Genomic DNA, 21,272 nt, shown 5'->3' on the forward strand with positions numbered 1-21,272 from the left:
ACCCCACGATCCACGCCAACCCGAAGCTTGGCGAGCGCAGCGAGCCCGCGAGGGGCGGCGGTACGCGTCCTCCGACCTTTTCATGCCCTACTATCCACGTCGGCGTGGAGTTGAGAATAGAATAGTGTGGCGAGCGCAGCGAGCCACCGAGCCCGAAGCGTGGCGAGCGCAGCTAGCCCCGCGAGGGGCCGCGGATACCTTCACAGGTAAACGCTTCCCTTCGCGGACTTCACAGGTGTCCGCGTCGCCACGGACACCTGTGAAGCCCGCGAGGGGACGCGTATAACTGTGAAGGTATCCGCGTCCCCTCGCGGGGCACGCTGCGCTCGCCACGCTTCGGGCTCGGTGGCTCACTGCGCTCGCCACACTATTCTATTCTCAACTCCACGCCGACGTGGATAGTAGGGCATGAAAAGGTCGGAGGACGCGTACCGCCGCCCCTCGCGGGCTCGCTGCGCTCGCCACGCTTCGGGTTGGCGTGGATCGTGGGGTGGCGTTACAAATTTGGGGGGACATTTAATGTTAATGTACTGCCCGCGATGCCCGCGATCACCACGATGGGCGCCCTTCTAGGTAAAGAGTACCCAAAATTGTCTCAAAATTGTCTGTATAGTCCCCCAGGCTGCAGGGGAGCGGCCGAATATCGTACCGCTGACCGGAAGTTCCCTCGGTGGCGCCGGAAGTGCAAATGCCGCGATCCCGGATGTCAGCTGTCAGGAGCAGATCGCGTTGCTGTGTGAGGTTCCATCATACTACACCCTCCGGCTTCGTTTGGCGGCGGAAGTCGTCGTCTAGGCGTCGGAAGTGGTCATTACATTGAGTGAACGTGTATCTGCAGCTTCTGTGGCTGGGAGCCTGTTATACTTGTACATGATGGCTGATGGATTTTCTCCGATATATTTTCTGTGCTGTAATGTCATTCAATAAAGAATGTGATAGTGAGAAGAGCAGATTCAAACGGAGTGTGTTAGAAGATTGAATAGACTGAAAATAAAATAAAAAAATATAAAAATATAACAATGGAAAAAATAGAATAAATTACAAATAAAAATAAAAATAAAATAAAAATAAAAATAAAATTGAAATGATAATATGAAAAAAATGAAAATATGAAAATAGGAAAAATGAAAATAGAAAATACATATATTTGATGAAATGAACTATAATAGAAATGAATATAAATAAAATAAAATAAAATAAAAAATAAAATATAAAATATAAAAGATATATAAATAAAAATAAATAAAAATATAAATAAAAATAAACAAAAATAAAAATAAAATAAAATAAAAAATAAATAAAAAATAAAAATAAAAAATAATAAATAATAAATAATAAAAATAAAAATAAAAAAATTTGGAAATATGATTAAAAGTATGGAAAAGTATAAATAAAAATATAAAATGTATGAAAAATATATGCGGAAAAATATATAAATAAATGGAAATTGAAGGGACAATTATTTGAAATGGATGATTGAATAAATGATAGTAATGGTCGAAATAGAAAAAATGGAAATGTGAAACGGGTAATTGGGATCAGATCATTTGATTTTGGGGCAAAAAATAAATGTTAGTGATTTCTGTTATAGGAACCATTTAAGTTCAAAGTCCTGATTAAGGCCTGTCGGTGACAGTGTTTTGAGTTTGTAAATTAATTTCATCTCGGCCTTTGCAAGATTCCTTTCGATATTTCTGTCCTTCCAAGTGTTTGATATTTTTTGGATTCCTAGGAATTTTTTTATTTGGCTTGTTGAACAGCTGTGTTTTGTTTTGAAATGGCTGGATAAATTATGGGTTAATAATCCTTTTTTTTATATTTCTTAGATGTTCTGAAATTCGAACTTTTAGTGGTCGGGTGGTTCTCCCTATATAGCAGAGTCCACATGTGCACTCCACTAGATAGATAACGTTAGACGTTTCACATGTGATAAAGTTCTCTATTTTTAACATTATTTGGTTCACTGTGACTTCTGTGGTTTTCGAAGTTTCTCCTGTAATATGTCGGCATCCCATGCACATTCCACAACGGTGGAAACCTTTTGTGCGTATGGTCGATCTTCCTTCTTCCGGTAATGGTTACAGGAAAAAGAGAAAAAGTAGTCGTGGCGGATGCACACCTTATCGAAGCTGGATTATTTATTTAATCTTAATGATTCATGATTTGTATTAGATCTTGAGTGGGGAATCCTTTTAATCTTTATTTGGGTTGGGATTCAGGAAATACCCACTATAGTATGGCGAAATAGAAGAGGTTAAAAGGTTTTTTTACATATAATACATACATACATTTAGTGACAAAAGATAGAAATAAGTGTATATAGTTGTTTAAAAATATAGGCAGACCTGGCTATATGGTGTGGTGTCTGTTTATAAGCTCGAGATATATATCTCCAAATTCCACGGTATATAGGAATTTAATGCCAATGTTGGCTTGTTAGTACTCCATTCCGTGTAACTATACTGGACCTCAAATGACCCTTGGTTTGGGGGAATTATTCCAAACTCTAACAGTCCGTGGTATATGTTTTAATTTTGCCACAGGGTAGGGCTGATCTTATATACTAAGCTAGGTTTGCAGTGTTATTATTTTCCAATGCAGCCTGAATATATAGACAAGAAACAAAAGGACCACCCTGGGGTAGTCCGAGGGCGCTGTATATGGGGTGGATGTCAAACAAAGCTGCTACTTAGAGGGACTGAGTAGGTCCCTAAAAAAAGAGAGCAATAATAGAGAAATAAAGTAGCGCTTACCAATGAGGAGTATTCAAAAGTTAAAAAAATTTAATAACAAATATGATATACACACATATTCCTTGAAAAAGCTGCCCCTAGAGGCAGTGAAACGCGTTGGAAGCTGCTCCCTCTCACAGCCCCTCACTGCCATTGTTACTCTGCATGCATCAGGATCCAACCAGCCGTCTTCAATCCCCACCTTTGGAAACTTATTTGTCCGGGACATTGCCACCCTGTTTTTTCCACATCCATCGTGATTCCAACCTAGGAGGAAAATCCATCTGCCTCCTCCCTTCAAACGGAGAAAACAGCTTACTACAGCAGTCCTATATGGATATAAATCTCCAAAGGGATACACAGTGGTAACTATACCTTCATCTATTTGTGTACTATTGAATCCAGTGGAAAACCCCTAACACCCCCAGTCAAAAAGGACTCCACCGTTCCATTCGGGACTGTATTTAGACGGCACAAATAGGAGCGGATCCTGTTTCACTTTTATCTCAACTACATCGGCATTTATTGAGGGCCCTGAAAGGTTTTATGTTTTATTTTTTCCCCCATATTATATGGTACCATTTTATTGTTCAAATGTTAATATGAATTGTGTATATCATATTTGTTATTAAATTTTTTTCACTTTTGAATACTCCTCATTGGTAAGCGCTACTTTATTTCTCTATTATACCATGTTCTCATTGCCGCCCCTGCAAAATCCCGGGTTTTTCTTGCCGGGTTTTTGGCGGGGCACAGAGAATGGATACTTTTCTACCCCGTTCATACAGCACCTTAAACCCGGGAAATTCCCGTGTATGACGCGTTCACACTGCTTCCCCTGGTCTGCCCTGCCAACAAGTGTGTGAATATAAAAGCAGCTTTGATTGGCTGTTGAAAAAGTAGCTGTGATTGGCTGTTTTAGAAAGCAGCTGTTATTGGCTGGCTGAGGATGATGTCATATAAAGTGGCCTGTTTTTTCCAAGCACACTGCATTGCTGGAATCATGGCTGATGAGATGCTTTTGTTTTGCACCATTTTGCTGTTTCATGCAGCAAATGAGAGCTTGCTGCAGCTGCTTACATTGTGCTACCTTGCACAATGCACTTTGAAGAGGAGGAGAGCGCAATTTCTTGCTGAGAGAGACAGTGCTCGCCTTCATTATGTGCGAAGGAGAAGAGCTTTCATCACCTCCAGCGTTACCTCCATATTGAGGTTCAGCACATCCAGTACCCGGCGAATGTGGACCAGAGACTGCTCTCATGGCGAGGTATTTTGGTCTACAGTGGAGGGTTATGAGGATGACCAGTGGATGGAGCATTTTCGCATGTCACGTGGGACCTTTCAGTATGTGCTGGACCTTCTAACCCCTGCACTTTCCAGACAGACCACAAACTGCAGAATACCCATCTCACCTAGAAAGAGACTAGCGATAGCGCTATGGTGGTATGCTACACCGGGAGAATACCGCACAGTCGCCTGCTTGTTTGGAGTGGGGAGATCCACTGTATGCACTATAGTCCATGAGGTGACGCAGGCTTTGCTGGAAGGACTTTACCGTCGTTTCATCACCTTACCTCAAGGACAAAGGTTGGACGACATCATCGCTGGTTTCCTGCATCGTGGATATCCACAGTCACACGTCACATGATCACATCCGCCAATGAGCTTCTTTTTTTCCATCATGTTTGAAAAACCCGTGTCTGCGCTGTTCAGACTGAAGTACACCCGTGTTTTACCCAGGAAAAACCCTGCAAAAAACCCGTGTGTAATTCCCGGGGCATAACACCCGGGAATTTCAAAAGGACGCGTTCACACTGAGACACGACACGGGAAATTACCGCTCGCCCTGCCAAATACCCGGGTTTTTTAGGCAATGAGAACGGGGTATTACTGAATATATAGACTGCTGGTATTGGTTTTGATCTCCAGTTATTTCCTGGATTTTAATATGCAGTGTTTATAGTAACACCTGCTATTATGGAAACCGATTTGATACAGGGTTTTATGTAACCAGGTTGGATCTTTAGGATATACTGCAACTGTAGCGTTTTTTTGTGTATATACATATATCACATATGTTAAGGAGCTGTTGGTTTCCCTTTGATGTTCACTTGATATTTTTAGTCTACCATACACAGTATAATACTGCCACCTACTGGTGTGGTGACCAATTCACAGATATCAGTGACAAAACTGGGTCAGCGAGTATGAGCTTTAGAAAGACAAATCTTTTAAACAGTATAACTTGGGCATAATTCCCCCTCCACACACATATAATCCACTGTCTAGCACTATATAAACATGTTAGAACACGTGTTTCGCACTGGCTTCTTCAAGCTAACCAGTGAGTGTTCTCCCCCATGTCCTATTTATTCATACGGTCCGCCAATCAGTGCGTCCGTTTGGGGCCACGGTCAGAAATTGACCAATGAGCATCCGGGTACTGTGACGCTCTATGGGCTTGTTTCCGCCCTTTCACTCGCGTCCCCGCGTTGTGACGTCATTGCGGCGGTCACGTGACCTGCGTCGCGCGTCACATGGTCTTAGCCGGGCCAATCAGGAGTCGTTGGACGCGTTAGTCTTGGCATATGCTGTCCGGGGTTGAACCCTGTACCAAGCATATGTCATAATACTTGGATTAAAGATGTTATGAAACGACCTCTGTTTATGTTTTAATGACCTGTATTTTCTTCCATGTATCAATCGGCTGCCTGGTTACATATCCACTTAATATTGGGACCTGACATTTATTTTGTAAATGCTCCACTGGTTTATGTTTATACTTATGGTGATTCCGGGTTGAGACCCTGTTATCAGCATATGTTATAACATCCTTTGTTATATTCGTGTGGTGTATTCACACCAGGGTATCCTATTAGAATTTCATGGATTGGTGTATCTTAGTGTATTGGAGCACTAATAAATAATTGGTTGATTTGGTAGTGTGTCTTCTCCTATATTTGGATATGAGATTTATAACTAATACGTTGGCTAAATTCTGTAAATGGATATGAAATAAAAATAAAAATAAATAAATAAGTGAATACATGTGATAAATGTGCACAAAAAAGGGAATTGAAGTGGAAAACCATAAGTGTAGAAATTTATTAAATATCCATATAGGGTGAGTATAAGAATCTAATAAGTTAGCAATGTGTGGAAGTCGTTGTATGAAAAATAAACGTAGGACCTTGCAAAGGAGAATAAGTGATTTTGGGATAAGTGGTACCCAGTGAGTATCATCACTGTATTAAGTTGGGAAATAGATGGGTTGATGCATGGCTGTGTACATCGTGAGTGACATGTAGGGAAGAATGGAAATCTGTGCTCCTATTATGGGCGTGGGTGAGATATGTGATATGTTATATATCCATATTAGTTATTGTTCTTTGTCCAGGTGAGGCCATTAATTCATGGGGTAATTTTTGATGGATCCAGGTAATTATTGTCTCCAATTCCAATATATATACTGTTATTCTAAGAATGCTGTTGTTAATTATATTGAAATTTCAAGCTGTGTTTTAATCTCTTGTCTAACAGGTCTCGATGTTTCAGAAGTCCGGGTATATACCAGGTAAGTGATGTGGTTAATTTCAAGCTGAATCTTTTTCAGATGATTATGGAAAAAGGTGTGGTATAGTTGTTATGTTCCATGGTTTATTCCATGGTCCAAGGGTGGTCTCGGGCACTATAGTATTGGTGCCTCTAATATCTATTGATCCCTTTTAGAGGGTATATGGATCCAAGGTCCAAGTATTTTTTGATGATTCCTTTGTTGTGCTTGAGAATATCAAGAATCTTTTCTTGATATATACTTGGTTATTTCAGTATATTCGAGGAGTGGGAGAGGATATTTCAATATGTGCATCTATCTGTCACATTTGTCTTTGTTGGACGGTGTGTGACTTTGATGCCAAAAAAAACCTATAGTGTGGTGATGTTATTGTGGTATCGGTATTGATATTCCAGGGCTGGGGAAGGGGAGACGGTAGAGAAGGGAGAGAGTAAGGGGGAGTGAATGGAATCAATGGTTTTCTACAAGAAGGGTGTGTAGCTGTTATACTCATTTAAACCCTGTGGTTGTAGACAATCCATGAGAAAAATGAGTTTGGTTTCTGCTTTGAGTAATTCCCTGTCAAGATCTCCTCCCCTGATTCCCATCCAGGTGTGTCTCATGCCAAATACTTTAAGGCCCACGGGGTTGTTTTCATGGTATCTCCAGAAGTGTCTGGCTACCGGCGTGAGTTTTTTGAATTTGGCCATGTCCTTTACAGCATTCCGGATTGAACCAATGTGTTCTAATATCCGGACCTTTAAGGGTCTTTTGGTCTTACCCACGTATGTTTTTTCACATGGACATTGTAGGAGATAAATGACTCCTATTGTGGTGCATGTAATTAGTTCATTTATTTTCCATGTTCTTCCAAATTTGTCGGTGTAGGCTTGTTTGGGTATCATGTAGTTACATGCCTTACACCGTCCGCATTTCATGGATCCTTGTTTCATGACATGTTTCTGTGGTGGTTCTGTTAGATGGCTGTGTACTAAGCGATCTCCGATGTTTTTGGCTCGTCGCCAGCTGACTTGTACTGTTGGTGGCAGAATTTCTCTCAGATCATTATCTGTTTGCAGGATTGCCCAGTGTTTTTGTAATATCTGTCGCACTTCCCTCCAATGATTATTAAAAGTACCAATGAACCGTACAGGTTCTTCTTTGGTCTCTCTTCTTTTGGGGGTAAGCAGGGATTCACGAGATGTATTTTCGATGGATTTTCGTGACTTTTTAATAAGGTTCCTGCTGTATCCTCTTTCAATGAGGCGTTGTGACAGTTCTTTTTCCCTCTGATTGAAAGTGTGGGGGTCGGAGCAGTTTCGTTTTGTTCTTATCATCTCCCCCTTAGGGATAGCTTTTATTGTGCTCGGCAAGTGTGCACTGTTGGCATGTAAAACACTGTTTGTTGCTGTTGTTTTTCTGTACATATCAGTGACAATCCTGCCTTCGATGTCAATTGCAATGGTTAGATCGAGAAAGTGAATCTGATGTTGACTGGCCTCATACGTTAGTTTTAAATTCAAATCATTGTTGTTTAGCTGTGAGATGAATTGGTCCAAGTCTTTTCTATCTCCCTCCCACAGAAACAAGATGTCATCTATGTAACGTAAGAATAGTGGGATCCTGTCAGTATAGATCGCCAGTGATTCGTGGAAAACCGTCTCTCTTTCCCACCACCCCAGGTACAGATTGGCATATGTCGGGGCACAAGCCGTCCCCATAGCTGTGCCCCGTACCTGGAGGTAGTGGGAGTTGTTGCAGACAAAATAATTCTTGGTTAAGATGAATGTGAGAGAGTCAATCAGAATGTCGTTGAAGTCATGATTAGCTTCCATACTAAGAAAGTATTTGGTGGCGCTGATGCCATGTTGGTGGCTAATGCTCGTATATAAGCTCTCAACGTCACATGACACTAGCCAGGTGTCTTTGTTGGCTGTTAGATGTTCCAATTTATTCAGTACGTCCATCGTGTCACGTAAGTAAGATGGTAAAGTTACCACATGCTTTCTGAGGTACTGATCAACGTAAATACTTAGTTTTTCAGTTAGACCATCTTTCCCCGATACAATTGGTCTTCCCGGGGGAACCTTGGGGTTTTTATGTATTTTGGGGAGTAGATAGATGGTCGGAGTTTTTGGGTTTTCCACTTGTAAAAACTTAAAGTCATTTGTTGAGATGATCTTGTTGTTGTGTGCGGATTCGATTAGATTGTTATATTGTCGTAGGTAATCAATACGTGGGCAGAAGATAAGGTTCTTGTAACAGGTGGTGTTACCAAGTTGTCTTTCCAATTCCTGTATATACAGGTTGCGTGGCCATAATACTACATTCCCTCCCTTATCCGAAGGTTTTATTATAGTATCATGCCATGTGGCAATATCCTTCAGAGCTTTGTGTTCTGCTGCATTGATGTTGCTTGCAGTTCTGTGTTTTTGCATATGAAGTTTATTGAATTCCTGTGATACTAGGGTTTGGAAGACAGTGACTTGTGGGCAGATCTTTGGATCTGGGAAGAAGGTCGATTTCTTTTTTATCTTTAATTGATCAAATGGTTCAGGTTTTGAGGGGAAGGGGTTTGACAGTGTTGGATCTGGAGGTTCATCTTGATCTTCTGATGCCAATTCCATCAATATTTGGATGGCTGTTTGGTCTTCCATATCGAGAGCCTCGATTTCATCCTGATTGGATGAGATCGCTGTCATATTACCCGAATTGTGGATTTGGTATAGGTTTGTCTCTTTCTGCAGCTTTTGCTGTGCGAAGAATTTCTTCAACAGAATTTTGCGAGTGAAGAGATTTAAATCCTTCTCAATGTCAAACCTATCCAATACTGGTGAGGGTGAGAAAGAGAGACCGTGTTTTAGTATTGATTCTTCATCGATGGTTAGAATCCTTTCGGTAAGGTTCACAATTTTTAGGGAGGTTGATGGGTCTGGATTCGGGTTCGGGTTATGTGGGATTACTCCCTGAATCTCCTCCGTTCCCTTGTTTCCTCTCTCCATTCTGGAGCTGCTCTCTTTCTTCTTCCTCCCCCCCCCTTGCCCCTCCTAATCTTTCTCCAGGGTCTCTGCCTGGGTTGCGGCCTGCCCCTAAAAAATTGAGACGTGAGATTCTGTCGTTGATGGTATCATTGTCTGAGGAGTCTGGTTCAGACGTACTGTAGTTGGAGGTATTGCCACTTCTATTTTGTGGTCTATTCGTTCTATTATTCCATTTAAAGATTTTATTAGTTTGGAAATCAGTTTTGTCTCGCTGAAATTTCCTCTTCTTCCTCTCTATGATCTCAAGTTCGTAACTCTCAATTTCTTTTTTATATTTCTCATAACGGGTTAGAAATTGATCTGATGTTTCGAATGGTCTCAATTTTTCCCCTAATATTGAAATTTCCTCTGATAGTTTAGTAAGTACAATTTCATCGTGTTTTATGAGGATTTTGATGAGGTCCTTTGAACATTGCAAGAGTGTCATCTCCCACTCTTTTTTCAGAGTGTCGTTCGCTAGATCAAAGGCCGGGAAGACCTTGGGTCTGAGACCCCTTGGGATCAAATTACTCTTCAAGTAATTATCAAAAGTCGTCTTATTCCATATGGTCTTGCTTTGTTTCATTAACGCAAGTTTAAGTGAGAATAAGTCATCTGACCAATTGGGGGACGGTCCTCCCATTCTTTCAGATGTATCTGAGAAGATGGAGTCCATATCACTCCTAATCTTCTCTCTCCTGCTTTCTAGGTCTTTGGCCAAGCTAAAAGTCGTCATGGTGGGAGATTTTTCACTGGTTGAGTTTTAATTTGAAAATTATCAGGAGGTGTTTCCTTAGTTTGGTTTTGGTGCTAGATATCTAGAGTCTGCATACGCAGTCTGTGATATGTTAATCTTCCGGTAATGCACTCTTCACTAGATGATCTTTCAAGTTCTTGGCTTTTCTATAGATAAATTTTGGTTTTGAAGGGATAAGATCTTTAAGAATGGGATCCTGTTGTAGTAAGTGCCAGTTCTTTTTAAAGATGTGTTCGACTTGTTTATATTGTTGGTCAAATTTGGTGAAGAAGGCGAATTTGAAGGACTCCTTATTATTGTTCTCTTTTTTCATTCTGTTATTTTGAAGAATGTCATTTCTGTCTTTTTGGTTGATTTCTTCTATTACATTATCTAGAATATTGTCTTTATATCCTTTGGCGAGAAAGTCTTCCTTCATCTTTTGCGTTTGTGCACGGAGGATGTTTTCATCGCTACAGTTTCTTTTTAAGCGCAGAAACTGGCTTTTTGGAACTCCTTGTAGCCATGGATGGTAATGTTGGCTGTCTATGGGTATGAATGTATTAACGTCTGTGGGTTTGTGGTATGTCTTCGTTTGTATCTTGTTTTCTTCAATGTAAATGGTGAGATCAAGGAAGTTGATTTCTGTTTTGCTGATGCAGAAAGAGAGTTTTATGTTAGGTTATTTTGATTGAGAGTATCTGTAAATAGTTGTAGGTCAGTTTCTTCACCTTCCCATATAAGGAGCACGTCGTCAATATAGCGTTTCCACTTGACCAATTTGGTTCCCCAAGCTATGCTTTGATAGATGTTCTCTTCTTCCCAATGTGACATAAACAAGTTCGCATAGCTTGGGGCAAATTTTGTCCCCATGGCCGTGCCTCTTATTTGTAAATAGTACTTTCCTTCGAAATAGAAGAAGTTATTGTTGAGTATGAATGAAATTGACTCCAAGATGAATGTTTTTCTAGCCGGAGAATGATCCGTTTTTTCCAGGAAATATTCAACCGCTTTAAGGCCGTCTACATGTGCAATGCTTGTATACAAAGACGTGACGTCTCCTGTGCCTAATATTCTTTGTTCGTTCCACGTTTCTTGTTGTAGTTGATTTAGAACGTCATTCGTGTCCTTTAAATAGGCTGGGTTCTTTATGACAAGCGGTTGTAGTATTGCATCAACTAGAGCTGAGAGGTTAGATGTCAATGAATTACTGCCAGCTATTATTGGCCTTCCTGGGGGTTTTCGTATATCTTTGTGTAATTTGGGCAACACGTATATAGTTGGTGTCACGTCGTCTTCAATGTTGATGAATTCATGTTCTGTTTTAGTAATACCTTTACTTTGAAGGTGTTTGTCTATGAGTTTTTTAAAATATCCTTTGCTTTTTGTAGTTGGGTCGGACTTTTGTAGGTGGTTTGATCGTCAAGTTGTTTATGTATTTCTGCTGTATAATTATCTTTATTCATTATTGCTATGCCTCCTCCCTTGTCACAAGGTTTTATCACGATGTTCTTCTCTTTTCCCAGTTTTTTAATTGCATCGACTTCTCTTCTGCTTAGGTTTGATTTTGTTTTCTTATTGCGGACAGTGTTTAATTTCTCTAAATCATTGATGACAACTTTGCTGAATGTTTCTATAAAGTGTCCTTTAATAAAGGTGGGGTAGAACTTTGATTTTTTTCTTTAGCTTCGATGATTCTATCGTTTCTTCTTCTGATGGTTCTTCACCCATATTTTCTGTTAACATTCTGCTTTCTGATTCTAACTCCTTTTTAGCAAAGAATTTCTGGGGTCTGTTGTTGAAGTGGGAGCATATTTGAGGCCCTTTATAAGGATTTGTTCTTCTGTATTGGTCAATGGTCGATCACTTAGATTGAAAATGGTGGGTTGCTGAATTGTTGTGGAGATTTTGATAGTGTTTCTTTTATGTAGCCTTTTTCTTTTTGTATAGTTCTTCTTTGAGTCCTTTCCTCCCCTTTTTCCACGAGTTGTCTTTAGGCGAAGCTTAGTTTCCTTCTTCTTCTTTTTGCTTCTTCTTCCTCTCCTTTTTTCTTCCTCCTCAACAATGCCGTCCTTCGTTCTAAAAAAGGAGACATTGTTTGGGTGGGGGTTATGTTGGTAGTGTGTCCCAAATTCTCATGGCTAGGTCCTGCCACTTCTGCTACGTCTCTCTTGACATTTCGTATGTTTTTCCGGTACTCTTTACCTAGCACGGCATACTCTTTACCTAGCATTTTTTACCTCACGATGCCCACGATCAAGATCGTGGGCATCGTGAGGTAAAAAATCACGTCGGTCGCGTCGTATGCGGGCTAAAGATGCCCGGACGCAACGCGACCGACGCAATGTCCACGATTTCCCATTGAAAACCATGTTAAACATGGACATCGCGTCGGTCGCGTCGCGGCCGGCCATAAATGTGTACACTATGGCCGCGACGCGATGCCCACGATTTGCCATAGGAATCAATGTTAAATGGGCACGATTTTCATGTTAAATGGCTGAATGGACCCGATTTTACCATAGGAAACAATGTTAAATGGGCCTTAGAGCCCAAATACTTACCCTGAACTCTGAAATGGCCCCCCCAATCGTTTACGCCACCCCACGATCAACGTCAACCCGAAGCGTGGCGAGCGCAGCGAGCCCGCGAGGGGCGGCGGTACGCGTCCTCCGACCTTTTCATACCCCCACTATCCACGTCGGCGTGGAGTTGAGAATAGAATAGTGTGGCGAGCGCAGCGAGCCACCGAGCCCGAAGCGTGGCGAGGGGACGCGGATACCTTCACAGGTAAACGCGTCCCTTCGCGGGCTTCACAGGTGTCCGCGTCGCCATGGACACCTGTGAAGCCCGCGAGGGGACGCGTATAGCTGTGAAGGTATCCGCGTCCCCTCGCGGGGCTCGCTGCGCTCGCCACGCTTCGGGCTCGGTGGCTCGCTGCGCTCGCCACACTATTCTATTCTCAACTCCACGCCGACGTGGATAGTGGGGGTATGAAAAGGTCGGAGGACGCGTACCGCCGCCCCTCGCGGGCTCGCTGCGCTCGCCACGCTTCGGGTTGACGTTGATCGTGGGGTGGCGGTAACAATTGGGGGGGCCATTTCCCAGTCAAGGTTGCCTATTTGGCCTCTGTGGCCCATTTAACATTGTTTCCTATGGCCACATCGGGTCCATTGAGGCATTTAACAGTAAAATCGCGTCGGTCGGGCCATTTAACATTGATTGCTATGGGAAATCGGGTGCATCGCGTCGCGGGCATCGCGGGTACATTTATGGCCGGCCGCGACGCGACCGACGCGATTTCCATGTTTAACATGGGTTTCAATGGGAAATCGCGGGCATCGCGTCGGTCGCGTCGCGGCCAGACATAAATGTACCCGCGATGCCCGCGATGGGCGCCGTGATAGGTAAAGAGTACCGTTTTTCCTTTTTTCTATTTTTTCTATCCTCTCTGAGGTGGCTGGACTTTTTCTTAGATTTTTCCGAATTTCTCTATATCGTGTGGTTTGAGGTGGTGATATTTTTTGTTTTCTTTGTTCATATCTCCCGCTTATTCGTTGTGTTCTGTATGGTTGATTCTGATAATGTTCTCATGTAGGGTAATGGTTTTCTCTAGGTTTGTATTGTTGTTGGGATCTTCCGTAGGTTTGTTGAGGTAGCCTTCCATGTGGATGGTTTTGGTGATTTTTCCAATCTTGATAGTTGGAGTATCTTTTGAAGTTTTGGTGAGTTACTGATTGAGTTTTGGTTCTTTCTTCGTAAAAACGTCTTCGCGTAGTTTCTTGATGATGGAAGTTTTTTGTATGGCGATGGTCGTCTTGGGTATAGTTTGTTTTTCGTTCATTTTTTTGTTCTTTTTGTTTTTTATTTTTGTGATCTTTCTGTATCCCGAATTTGTAATAATTGAAATCTCTCTGTAGTTTCTTTTGTTTTTCTTGGTAATAATCTTTGTGTTCCTATCTATTTTGTCTATTATTTTTTTCTCTAAATCTGGATACATTGACATGGTGCTGAAAGGCTCCATGAGCGTTTGTAGGGTGTCAATTCTTTCTGATACTTCCTTCAGTTTCCTCCTTTGTTCTTTTAATACTAGTTCCATTAATGAGAAGGAACAGATGTTCAAGATGTTTTTCCATTCCTTAAAGAACTCTTCTGTCTGATCTTGAAATGATGGTTCTTTTTTCATACGGAGTCCCTTGGGAATGATATGTTCGGCCATATATTTTTCAAGTGTGGCGACCTCCCACCACAGTTTATTTTCTTTAATTAGCCAAACTTCTAATTTCTGCATGGCAAGTTTGAGTTTTTCATTTGTCATTACTGTGTCATCTTCGTCAGTTCGGATTTTGAATACATCTTCCAATTCTTCTTTTCTACTGCCTCGGTGTCCAAACATAGTTTCGCTCGAACTCTACCTTTTGGGAAGGTAACTGGATATGTCTTTTTGTAGTTTGAGTAGAGTAACGTAGCGCCTCTACTAGGGATCTGCCTAATCTATACCTTGAGGGGTTTCCCAAAGTATACCCCCGAAAACAGAAAGGCTAGATAGGATGGGTGGTATAGATATTTGGGCGCTCCCTTTCACTTTGGACAGTTAGGCGTATTGGTATAAGGAGTATGAAAGTGGTGTCTACTTCCCTGATTTTGTTCTGTGTTTTCGCGTGCTCCACTTCCCGTTTTTCTCCTCAGATTTGTGTCGCTCTCCAAGCGTCGGAATATGAAAAATGAAGAAAATATGGCAATGTGAAGGGCTGTTAGGCTTTTGTATCAGTGCACCTAGAGGTATAGTACTGATTTTTGATGTATGATAGTTGAAAGGCGTACCAAACTCACAGAATGTGGGGTTGGTATAAAACACATCTAGGTTTCTTTTAACAGGAAAGGAATTGGGATTCGTACCCGTACTCACAGTCGGTAAGGCAAGGTCACTCTCATCAAGGTATCTTTTCACGTGTAGTTTTATTTCCAATAAAAAAATTCCAATATAAACTTTTTTGAATACAGAGGTTAATTAAAAAGCGGATGAGAGTGGTTAGTTTTCAGACATCACTGTGATTCTTAGGAGGGATCAAATCCGGATATCACCCACCAAGTTCAACACAGGGTAACTGGTCACTTTACCTACCTCTCTCCGTATGTCACACACTTATGCCTGGATCAACATGTTTCGAGAGGTAAACTCTCTTCCTCAGGATGCCAGGCTAGAGTGTATGATGAGCTCCTTATATCCTCCCATCTACTTCCGGTTGCGGGTGCCGCGTACCGGAAGTGATTTTATGTTTATTAAACGTTAATATAAATAGACCCCAATGGCCATATTGTCAAATATAACAATACCCTAAACTCAAAATTGTCTCAAAATTGTCTGTATAGTCCCCCAGGCTGCGGGGGAGCGGCCGAATATCGTACCGCTGACCGGAAGTTCCCTCGGCGGCGCCGGAAGTGCAAATGCCGCGATCCCGGATGTCAGCTGTCAGGAGCAGATCGCGTTGCTGTGTGAGGTTCCATCATACTACACCCTCCGGCTTCGTTTGGCGGCGGAAGTCGTCGTCTAGCCGGCGGAAGTGGTCATTACATTGAGTGAACGTGTATCTGCAGCTTCTGTGGCTGGGAGCCTGTTATACTTGTACATGATGGCTGATGGATTTTCTCCGATATATTTTCTGTGCTGTAATGTCATTCAATAAAGAATGTGATAGTGAGAAGAGCAGATTCAAACGGAGTGTGTTAGAAGATTGAATAGACTGAAAATAAAATAAAAAAATATAAAAATATAACAATGGAAAAAATAGAATAAATTACAAATAAAAATATTTTTATTTTTATTTTTATTTTTATTTGTAATTTATTCTATTTTTTCCATTGTTATATTTTTATATTTTTTTTATTTTATTTTCAGTCTATTCAATCTTCTAACACACTCCGTTTGAATCTGCTCTTCTCACTATCACATTCTTTATTGAATGACATTACAGCACAGAAAATATATCGGAGAAAATCCATCAGCCATCATGTACAAGTATAACAGGCTCCCAGCCACAGAAGCTGCAGATACACGTTCACTCAATGTAATGACCACTTCCGCCGGCTAGACGACGACTTCCGCCGCCAAACGAAGCCGGAGGGTGTAGTATGATGGAACCTCACACAGCAACGCGATCTGCTCCTGACAGCTGACATCCGGGATCGCGGCATTTGCACTTCCGGCGCTGCCGAGGGAACTTCCGGTCAGCGGTACGATATTCGGCCGCTCCCCCGCAGCCTGGGGGACTATACAGACAATTTTGAGACAATTTTGAGTTTAGGGTATTGTTATATTTGACAATATGGCCATTGGGGTCTATTTATATTAACGTTTAATAAACATAAAATCACTTCCGGTACGCGGCACCCGCAACCGGAAGTAGATGGGAGGATATAAGGAGCTCATCATACACACTAGCCTGGCATCCTGAGGAAGAGAGTTTACCTCTCGAAACATGTTGATCCAGGCATAAGTGTGTGACATACGGAGAGAGGTAGGTAAAGTGACCAGTTACCCTGTGTTGAACTTGGTGGGTGTTATCCGGATTTGATCCCTCCTAAGAATCACAGTGATGTCTGAAAACTAACCACTCTCATCCGCTTTTTAATTAACCTCTGTATTCAAAAAAGTTTATATTGGAATTTTTTTATTGGAAATAAAACTACACGTGAAAAGATACCTTGATGAGAGTGACCTTGCCTTACCGACTGTGAGTACGGGTACGAATCCCAATTCCTTTCCTGTTAAAAGAAACCTAGATGTGTTTTATACCAACCCCACATTCTGTGAGTTTGGTACGCCTTTCAACTATCATACATCAAAAATCAGTACTATACCTCTAGGTGCACTGATACAAAAGCCTAACAGCCCTTCACATTGCCATATTTTCTTCATTTTTCATATTCCGACGCTTTGAGAGCGACACAAATCTGAGGAGAAAAACGGGAAGTGGAGCACGCGAACACACAGAACAAAATCAGGGAAGTAGACACCACTTTCATACTCCTTATACCAATACGCCTAACTGTCCAAAGTGAAAGGGAGCGCCCAAATATCTATACCACCCATCCTATCTAGTAAAAGGGTTAGGCCCAGAGTCCCCTCGGCTGATGATATTTTTAGGTGATCTCAGGTAGACTACCACAAATGAGAGAAATATCTAGTCTGCTAAAAAGAAAAATGTAGGAGGCCCAGGTACCCCAGAGCTTAGGGGTGATCTACATTCTGTCAAATATTCTGCTTCAAGTTATTTAGAGTTATGTTCTGGGGATGCTGGTATCAGCTAGCAGTAATATGAACAATGTAAACCGATTATCAGCTCAGTGCAGTATGTGTAATTTAGCTATGTAGCCTGAACAAAACACACCAGGTGGCGCCCCTGCACTACCCCCTGTATAAGAGACAATTGATTCGGATACCCGATATGCCCAGGCAATTCATTCAAAAACATGAATATGGCAAACAGTGCATATGTACCATAAATTTCTATAGGCTTCCCCTCCCAGCACACAACCTGCTATCAAGGAATTAAGCAATCAAACAATCCCAAATACCGTTTGGAGTTCACGCTGAAGAGGAGTTTTGTTAGCTGCTTATGCAAGATTCTTAAGAAGTTATGTGCAGGAGGCAAGGTGGTCTTGGCACACACCTGGGCCACCCAACAGGCGAGAACCAGCCCAATTCAGACCTCGGATAGATAGAAAATGTCACCAAGTCCTAATTAAGAGACCGTGGATCAGTGAGCCTGCGGTAACCAGCAGTTTAGGGGTGACAAACTCCCTCCTTCTCCAGTTTCACCTACAGTGGGTCAAGGTGATTCCAAAAGTAATTAAAGATATGAGCTACTGATCCTCCAACCCTGAAGTTTACTTAGAGCTGCATAGGCGTATGTGCCAACTGCTATAGTCTTATGTGGTTTTGTTAGAGGGCAGTGATGTTTGGGGAGCCCTCCGCGCTAAAGGCGACACCGAGATATGCAGGCAAATTCACACCAATAAGTATGCTTTGTATGGGAATGCAATTAAATTGTTCAACAATATACAGTTAGCCTAAGAGTATACGAAAAAGGGGATAACCAGTTTAGGGAAACTTCAATACCAGATAACACCACCAGGTAGGTATCCCATCAATATTTTAGGATGGGCTTCCTTTGCCAAATGTCTATTGAAGCTGTAGTTCAGTACTTCACTAGAGAAAATGTACAGACACCTGGGTGTCTGTTTGGGGCACCTCCTTGAAAAAGCTGCTCCAAAGCAGTGAATCGCGTTGGCACAGGCTACCCAGCCACCCCCATCCCACATTGCTGTTGCTCCAGACACCACCTGGCAAAGGAATCTGACATTACTACATCCACAACTGGAAAACCAGACCGGGACAACCATTCACCAAAACCACTGTACAAGGTACCACCACCTGAAGGAAAGCCACCTATCTAAGGTACCCTCATACAGTCTCAAGTGGAAATCCATTATTACAGAGAATCCTTATCCAGGATCTATACCACCACAATTCGGATTTGGAGGACACTCTGTTAAAAGAACCCCTGTCCCAGGGTCTGAAGGACAATTCCATCGTCCATTTCTCCTATTTCCTCCTGCCAGAGATTAAGGTGACATTTATCACTGGACACAGCATTTTTTCAATTACCTTTTTTATGCAATTGCACCCCCCCCCCCTTTTTTTACCTATGAAATGTTTAAATAAATTGTATTATCACATTTTATAACCACTTGGTCTGTCCTCAATTGCGCAATCTCCCCCCACCTCTTTTCTTCAGTACTTCACTGCAGCTATAAGAGATGTCAATAGATGGCGCTTTTGTTCCGTTTTGTGGTCTTCTCTAGAGCCATAAGTTTAAAGTAGATGAGAAGCGTAAATGCAAGGTATACTATAAGCCTGGTTGTTATTCAAGCCCTTGGCCTTACAATTAAGTCACACCTCATGTAGGAGCATCAACATGTAACTTTGTACATATAATAATGGTGAGGGGCTGACATATGCTGCTTCAACACTTATCTAAATGCAAAAATATTAACAAAACAATATATTTATCTATAATATTTGCATAGAAAAGCACAGCACTGTATGTAAAACAAATAGTGCTAGTAATACTGGCAATAAGTAATGGTGCGGGCAACTGGATTCTATGGGGGCATAGATCAGAGCCACACAGGCGAAGGTAGGATAGCCTGGTCTATGGGTGGCTGGATGGTGCCTCCAAGCACAGGTGCATTAATCAGGTGCAGCCAATCTGTGAAGTCGTCGGGTTAAATGGTTCAGGGGTAGCGAATTCCTCCTTCCCCGTACCTCACCCACATGGGACCAGACAAGTCCTGGGATACACAGCTTATAAATACACCACTGACCCCTCAGTTGTTTTGCAGTATAGTGTCCAGCAGAAAGTGTTTCCACAGTAGGAGGGTAGTGATATGTGGGTTGGATAGGGACTGTCAAAGGGGTTAGTAGATCATTGATGGGGAAAAACACCTCTGACAATAGTGTTCCCGTTCAGTGAGCCTGGAGGGGGCTATGCAGAATATGAGCCAGGTGTCCCGACTCGGGTAATGCGCCCACCAGCCACAAAAAGCAGGGGTCCTCGGTCACTGCCTACAGCCTTCAGGATGGGGGGGTAAATCCTCACAAACGCAAATCCAGTCCCCAATAGGGAGATCCCAGCCCCCCCTGTGGCAAATTAGGCAGCTTAACCGCGCAATAGCAGCACCTCAGGCTATAATCCCGGGAGAGTCCAGATTCCCCGGTGAAGTTAGTAGGCTAGAGGGGGGCAGGACTCACCGGGCGTACAAGGCACTCCGTCACACCACGGGGAGCACGCGGCCGGGACGCTCCTCTTCACCCCAGCAGGTCCAGCCGATGACGAAGCTCCGCTCCGTCCACCAGAGCCAGGAGAGAGGGGAGGTCCGACGAGCCTTCCACCCACGACCGCCAGCTATCCCCGGCCCCCACGTCCCCCTCCAGCCGGACAGGCACAACGTGGAAGCCGCAGTCGGGCGCGGAAGGAAGACCCGCACCAGATCAAAGCTCAGAGGAACAGCCGGGTGCCGTCTCACCACCGCTCAGGAGCGCCGCGCCGCCAGTTTCCTCCCGCCGCACCCTCCTCGATGCACCAGCTCCCAGCAAGCCAGAAGCACTTCCAGCGCGGGGGGCTCAACCCCGCAGCCAGACCTCCAAGCAGGTAACCCAGTCGGGCTGGAGTTTCTTGCTGCGCCTCCAGGATGGCGTCCTGTTTCGCGCCTAAAGTCAGGCGGTCATATAGGCCGTCCAAGCTGAGGGCCAGACTCTGGTAGATATTAGGTCCTTCGGCTCCTAAAAGGGTTTGTTGCCTTCCTCACAATGTGGGGTATGCAGTGGGGTATATTAAATGCAGGATTAGTGCAATTGAGGGGTGATGGCAGTAGATTTTCACTGGTGGTGAAGGGAGCCCTTCTAAAATGCGGCCGCTTTAGGCGCCCCGACCACCGGAAGTGTGACTGCTGTTTTGTGAGGGTTAGGTAGCGTAGGGGTAGTGCCTGTTAGGGTAAAGGCAAAACTAGGATCATTCCTGGTCTTGGCTTGCTGCTGTACAAAGTCCACAAAAACAGAGAATGGTAGAAATGGTACCTTGTTCCACTGTTTGAACTTTGAACCGTGGGTAATCCATTGTTCCTGTAGATTATAAGGTAGTTTTTGCACTATAGGGTTGATGCCTCTGGCGGTGTCTAGGAAGGCAAGTCCTGGCAAGTCTCCCTCACATTTGGTTACTTGGAGCTCCATTAGTATATCGCTTAATTCTCTATGTCTCTGATAGGAAATGAATCAATCCTTTTGAACAGTGCATTTTCTATTACCTCTGTTGAGCCATAGCACTCATTAAGTCTGTCCCAGATCATTTTAAGGCCATTCTGAGGATGGTTAACATTAATCACTCTCATCCTTCTAGCATGTTCAACTGATTCAATCCCAAGCCATTTGATTAAAAGGTCTATCTCTTTACTATATGAAAGGCCTAAATCTTTGATTGCATTTTGGAAAGAGGATTGCCATACTCTGAAACTCTCAGTGTGATAATTGAAATTTGAGAGTCCTTTTGTGACCAGGTCACGGTGAGCAAGAAACCTGGCAAAGTCTAATGTATCTTGATTGGCTCTAGGTGCATTAGCACGGTGAGTAAATGGTGTGTTAGTATACCTGCTAGGATTGACTGGTTCCC

General features: G+C 42.8%; 1 protein-coding gene across 1 annotated transcript in view; it reads left to right on the top strand.

Annotated features, from left to right (window-relative positions):
• Positions 1-21,272, top strand: part of LOC146020420 (coiled-coil domain-containing protein 14-like) — a 193,849-nt gene that overhangs the window by 140,975 nt on the left and 31,602 nt on the right. The window contains exon 3 of the mRNA XM_083153541.1: positions 6,273-6,306. Coding sequence (XP_083009667.1) covers positions 6,273-6,306 — 34 coding nt within the window. The remainder of the gene's footprint in view (positions 1-6,272; positions 6,307-21,272) is intronic.

The sequence above is a fragment of the Crinia signifera genome, chromosome 7 (genome assembly GCF_055691185.1).
Source record: "Crinia signifera chromosome 7, ASM5569118v1, whole genome shotgun sequence".
In the NCBI taxonomy this organism is placed as follows: domain Eukaryota; kingdom Metazoa; phylum Chordata; class Amphibia; order Anura; family Myobatrachidae; genus Crinia; species Crinia signifera.